This window comes from Priapulus caudatus, unplaced genomic scaffold (assembly GCF_000485595.1).
Source record: "Priapulus caudatus unplaced genomic scaffold, Priapulus_caudatus-5.0.1 Scaffold514, whole genome shotgun sequence".
Classification (NCBI taxonomy): Eukaryota; Metazoa; Priapulida; class Priapulimorpha; order Priapulimorphida; family Priapulidae; genus Priapulus; species Priapulus caudatus.
This window is the reverse complement of record NW_014577575.1, coordinates 5339-12099: the sequence shown is the minus strand read 5'-3', so window position 1 is coordinate 12099 and position 6761 is coordinate 5339. Positions and strand designations below refer to the sequence as shown.

General features: G+C 45.2%; 1 protein-coding gene across 1 annotated transcript in view; it reads left to right on the top strand.

Moving 5' to 3' along the window:
• The window catches only part of LOC106811199 (zinc finger protein 658B-like), a 20705-nt gene extending 13980 nt beyond the window's left edge, over nt 1-6725 (top strand). The window contains exon 3 of the mRNA XM_014814752.1: nt 4838-6725. Within this exon, the coding sequence (XP_014670238.1) occupies nt 4838-5360 (523 nt within the window). The 3' untranslated portion in view covers nt 5361-6725. The remainder of the gene's footprint in view (nt 1-4837) is intronic.
• The last annotated feature ends 36 nt before the right edge of the window (nt 6726-6761 follow it).

Below are 6761 nucleotides of genomic sequence, written 5' to 3'. Positions count from 1 at the left end.
TCACCTAAAAACGGTGGAATATATTTTATTAAATTATTCATTTATTCATTTATTTATTCATTTATACATATATATTTATTTACACCTCGTAATAATGTGTTTGTTTGTTTGTGTTAATATGGTTAATATGTACGTGAACGTATTTCCAGCAAAGCTAACGCAATAAGCTGACGTGAACGGCAGCAGCACCACCGCCACCGCCACCAGTGGCAGCAGCAGCAGCAGCAACAACAACAGCAGCAGCATCAGCAGTAGCAGCAGCAGCAGTAACAACAACAACAACAGCAGCATCAGCAGTAGTAGCAGCAGCAGCAACAACAACAACAGCAGCATCAGCAGTAGCAGTAGGAGCAGTAGCAGCAGCAGCAGCAGCAGCAGCAGCAGTAGCAGCAGCAGCAGCAGCAGCAGCAGCAGCAGCAGCAGCAGCAGCTACCATGACTGCAGGGAGCGGTGTGTTGGGCATGGACGCCAACTGTACGGAAATGCGTCTGACGAGCCTACATGTGAACGCCACCGGAGGATATAGCGTGCCCCTATACGGGTGAGAGAGAAATACACGCACCTACACACACTCACACACACACGCTTACACAAACACACACACACACACACACACGCACACACACACACACACACACACACACACACACACACACACGAGCGCGCGCGCATGTTCTTCAGTCTGACCAATACACACAACGACTATTTGTGTGACCAGTTGCCAAACTATACGCCTATGCATAAATACCATATCCGTAGCCATGAATATTCACGCATCATCACATCGTTACACTACGCGAGCATACATGCAGTCATCTGCTTTTACGCATTTCAAAATATTACGGTCTATACGCGCAGACAGCACGCACGCGTTGCCGTGAGCAACGATTATTGCGCGACGTCATCTATTCAACTCATCAATCAACGCGCATGTAGTAATAGTTTGTGAACATGCACTCCGTGCTTGATGTTAGAAAAAAGCGGAGACACCGTAGCATGATGTATGATCGCATTAATCCACGTATGCTTCAGACGTCAGCAATCATCAAAGGTGCCTTCCCTCAAACTATACAGCTCGATATTCATTTGCAATAAATCGCTGCAAATATTCGTAAAATGTATTTATTTTACATTTAAAGGTACTTATGTGCATTCAACTAATTCACGCTTTTTGAATTATTTATCCCGTTAATATCTGTGGTCGTAGTGCCTCGAATGACGTAAACAATCCACGAGTTGATCATTACTTGTCCGTCAAACGTAAGCACGTACAAACGTAAAACGTATAACAAAATAATCCACATTCGCTAGGTTTTCTGTTGTATAATCTAGCAGTAGACATTCAGCCATATACGACATTCATGAGTTGGGCTGCGAGTAGAGTTTTCCTGATGAAAATACAAGCGAAACAGGGCGACATGTACGCGCGAAGGGTTTCAATATTCACGACCGTATTGCGAAAAACACGTGTACACATATGCTCGCACGCACGCGCGCTCGCACGCACGCGCGCTCGCACGCACGCGCGCTCGCACGCACGTACGCTCGCACGCAAACACGCACGCACACACGCATCAGTCGTGATGAATTTTCGCTGAATTTGTCATTTAAGGCAGTAGCCCATGCACGACATTCAATCGGAGTCTATTTTATTGAAGCAAGACGCTAAGACTTCAAACTCTAGTTCGTCGTAACGGGATAGGGGTGAAGGGACGTGACGTATTATTATACTCACAGCCGAGGACAGTGGTGCAGAGCAGATTAATTGTAAGCATATTGCATAGAGACATTTGATATATAGAGGTGCACACAGCATGGCTTAATGGATTGTTTTTAAGAAAGCAATATCACTTAACCGTGAGGAAATCAGTAGATGAGAGTGCAGGCGAAATAGGACCTGGCACTAAAAATAGTCCGAAGCAGACACGGCATCATCATCATCATTATCATCATCATCATCATCATTACCGTCATCATCATCATCATCATCATCATCATCATCATCCTCAGCAGCAGCAGCAGCAGCAGCAGCAGCAGCATGAGAAATAGCTTTATCATTACCATCATCATCATCAGCAGCAGCAACAATAACAACAACAACAACAACAACAACAACAGCAACAACAGCAGCAACAGCAGCAACAGTAACAACAGCAGCAGTAGCAGCAGCATCAGCAGCAGGAGTAACAGCAATAACACTGGGCCTCCCTTCATATTGGTATTCCCCACGGCAATTAAATAACTCTTGGCTTTCCAGCGATGTTCAAGCACAGCTCGCCATGCATGCTCTCATATCCTAGAGGTTGTCCAAATCCCAGGGAGCCAAACGATTACTTCTCGCTCATCTAAGCTTTTCCCGAAATCGTCTGGCAAAGTTTTGAGCAGTGAAAGATCTGAATTCTGATCTGAATACAGACTCAAGGACGAGGTCGAGGATAGAGAAGTTGTTAGTGTGTGGGACTAAATGTATGCGTGCGTGTGTGTGTGTGCGTATGCATGCGTGCATGTGTGTGTGCACGTGTGTGAGTGTGAGTATGCGTGTGTGTCTGCGCGCGTGCGAGTGTGTGTGTGTGGGCGCGTGCGAGTGTGTGTGTGTGCGTGTGTGTGTGCGCGCATGTGTGTACGTCCGTGCGTGCGTGCGTAGTCTAGTAGAACCTGGTTTTTCTCTATCCCGCAGTGATGCCCATTCCCATATTCGTACATGTCTACCAGTCAAACGGCGAGCACCTTCCCCCCCGCCACCTAATCAGGTCTCATTACCCGTACATTTTGCACTAATAACCTTTATAAACGCCGTTTTATTATTTATAAATAAGTTGTAAAGGTAAAGCGCGATCGATGGAATTAGAAACGCAATTGTGTTTTTGTGTGTGTTGGAAGCCGGTTGCGTTTTGTTGCCTATATTGTTGCCGACATTGTAGTTAGTCGATGTTATCGGAATTGGATGGCAATTTGATTGGCTTCGGCGCTTGGCACGGGGTGGTTGCAAAATACGCGTACAAATACGCAACAATAGTGTTTTCAATGCGTAATGCGTATTTTTCATGCCGGTTCGCGTTCACTCATTATATATCTATCGATATAATTGTGCACATAATAGGGGGGGGACGTAATATAAACGTTAATTTTTTAATTAAATATATTATTCAGACTCACTGAATATTTTAATTAAAATTTAATCCAATAACGTTGCTAAAACTTTGACATCAAAAATTATTTTGAGTCTCCCTCCCCATGTTTGTGAATAATATGTGCATTATTTAGCTTCTATAATTTGTGAGTGCGTATATATGGCCTATATGTGTATTGTTACTATTGCTAAATCTTTGTTGCTTGAAGTTATTATGGTGTAGCGCTGTGACATTGATGTTGTGTAAAATGTGGTATCATTGTCTTATGTGTGGATCGGACTTCTGTCACCATATTCGCCTAGATGTTTGTCTGAAAGTCAGTAAGCATGTTATGTACACATGCAAGAAGTAAAATTTATATTAAAGCAAAGTCGATTCGAATTTATAGGCTCAAAGCCAGAGAGAACACGTATATTAGATTTTTTAATGATAATTCATATCTGAACATCCTCAGTTTAAGTATCTCTAATACTGCAAAATATTACGTGTATTTACACATAATATAATGTGCCCGCGCATGCCTTCTATCTCCCAAAATCATAATTACGAAGTCAAAATTAATGACTCGATTCAGAATGAGCGAAATACACACACGCGTATGTTGCTTGAATAATGCATACCTGAGTAGAAGCTCAATTATCAAAGGGAACTCCCTGCTGCTGCGATGTGCTGTAGCGTATACATAAATAATGACGCTTCTATATTACCGCTATATAACACCTATAATTCTCCACCAGGCGTGATATTTATTACCTAGATTGTCACTCTAAGCACAGCCGGCGGTTAAAATGCATACGAAGACAAAGTGATGCGGAATGAACAAGAGGACTGAGGGTGCGTCTGTGGCACTATGGGTTGATTGTTGACGTTCATATTGCGCTGTGGACCTGTGGTTGCTACAGATCTTTGCATATTTACTAACAAATAACATACAACAAATCATGGTTTGGGTGTTTGGGTATTTCTTGACTCTGTGTCTATCAAGAAATGACCGTGGCAAAGAGGAGATTTTTGTATTGAATTACGATATTGTATGATATTTACTTATTGTATTATTATGCCTGTGTTCATGCTACACTGTTGAGTCAATGCTGTACGGGATTCAGTCAAAAATAAAAATAAATTGAATTAAAAAAAGACAAATCCGTTGTATTTTTTAAAAATTCGTTATTCTGCGACGAAATTGAATGCGAAAATTGTTAAGGATTCAGCGAAAAAAAATCATTACAAGTAATAGCTTGCGTGATCACGCTGACCGCTACGCGACCCAAAACACGATGATTTCCGAAGACTCATGATTACAGGGCTCGGGATGTGGTTGCCCTTATATGCCCCGTCGCTCCTCGCACAGCTGCATCCGGAAGTACTTTATATTCCTACTTCTAGCAATAGAAAAGCCAACAGCGCGGCATAGGTAAACCATCATCAGCCGTGTCGTTGACCGTGCAATAAATTTGCTGTTACTGCGCATACGCACGCCTGCCTGCTATTCAATCACAAGTTATTTAAAAAAAATTATTTCGAAATCATTGCTCAAAAACGCGTTGGGAAACTATATACCTGCATGGGCGGTGGTGGCGGGCGGTGGTAGCCAGGAGGGAGGCGGTTGGTGGTGACGGGGAGGGCAGCGGGCGGTGGTGACGGGGATGGAGGCGGGCGGTGGTGACGGGGATGGAGGCGGGCGGTGGTGACGGGGATGCCATATCCTCTGGTAGCCCTACATACGTAGACACTGCAGCAATATCCTCTGGTAGCCCTATGGATCTGGACACAGGAGCCATTGCCACGAAAAGCTTTACATATCTAGACACAGAAGGCGTCGCCCTGGATAGCCCTATACCTCTAGACACTGAAGCCATCGACCTGAGTAGCCTCATACCTCTAGACAACAGACCCATTGCCTCTAGTTTGCCTACCCGACCAGTCAGTGGATTCAATACCCTGAGCAGCAGTGCTGTGGTAGACAACGGGTCTATCTCCCTGAGCGACCTCGCGGCGCTTGATGGCAGGCTGCACACGGACGCAGGGTATTCCGAGGAACTCTCGCAAGACGACGTGGAATCGAGCGAGGCTGACGCTCCGGCGAGAGAGACGGGCGTGCTCGAGTGCGGCCAGGGGGCGCCGGCGGTGCAGGACGGCAGCTACCTGTGCAAGGTGTGCGGCGCCGCGTATGGCAGCGAGGTAGCCTACCTCGCCCACAGCGTGATTCACACAGTGGAGACGTTCTAGAGGCGTGTGTGGCGCAGGTCAGACGTGTGGAATACCATGTTAGCTACGTGGCCGACCCCAGGATTCACACAGTGGAGACGTTCTAGAGGCGTGCGGTGCGCAGGTCAGACGTGTGGAATACCATGTCAGCTACGTGGCTGACCCCAGGATTCACACAGTGGAGACGTTCTAGAGGCGTGCGGTGCGCTGGTCAGATGGGTGGAATACCATGTCAGCTACGTGGCGGACCCCAGGATTCACACAGTGGAGACATTCTAGAGGCGTGTGGCGCTGGTCAGACGTTTGGAATACCAGCAAAACCACGTTCTCTTTTCGATCTTACCTCCAACACGGTGTTAGTGCAGTACGTCTATATTATCACGGGACGATGAGTTTAGGTCTCGTTAGGATGATAATATCGTGTATACGCAGTTGTTATATCCATGGTCGATATATATACAATTTGTCGCGGTAGTTGTGTAGTGCGAAACATCTTGCGGAGTTTATTCATAGGTGCTTTTACTGTCGCTCACGTGTAAACTAGTTCAGTGTAGAGTTAGATTGCACAGCTTAGCTTGGTATCACCACTATCAATCGCAGAAGGAGATCCCAGACAATCCGGAAAGCGACCGGGGAGACTATGAAGTAGTATTGACGGTTATCGGCATTGTCCAGATGGGAAACGCTGGAGGAATCCCTGTTTTGTTGGGAAGAATTCCTGTTTTTCCCAGGTTATGCGATGCGACTGGAGTGTGCTCGCATGTGCTGGAACAGCCGACCACGTGATCATCATGAGTCGATAATAACAAGAGCACGTTAATTGTATATGTTATAGTTATAGTTATAGTATTCATATATATATATGTATATTATATATATATATATATTAGGTTATGCTAACGTGTAATTATAGACTTTTGACAATCACGGCCTTGGATATGTACGTTATTATTGATCAATTGTGTGCGTGCGTGCGTGCGTGCGTGCGTGCGTGCGTGCGGGCGGGCGGGCGGTCGTGCGCGCGCGCGTGCGTGCGTGCGTATTTTAAATATATTGTGGCGCTACCTCAATTATTTTAATCATGCCTAGTAAGGTAACTGTATAATAATAGGCGCGGCGCGTGGGCCCGCGTATATAGATCTTTTATGTTATTTTTTGTCGTAGCAAAACCCCATATCTTCGTACTATTCGTGAAGGTGTGTTGTCGCTTTTTAGTATTATTGTTAGCGCGTTTTTATGTGTCTAAGGCTATCAATCTTGGATTGATGTAAATGAAACTGTAACTGCATGTAGTGTACCCATGGTGTAGTTCCCCTCCCTCCCTCCATTCCTCTCTCCTTTCTCTCTCCTCCCACTGCCTCTCATTTTTTCTTTTTCTCTCTCTCTCTCTCTCTCTCTCTCTCTCTCTCTCTCTCTCTCTCT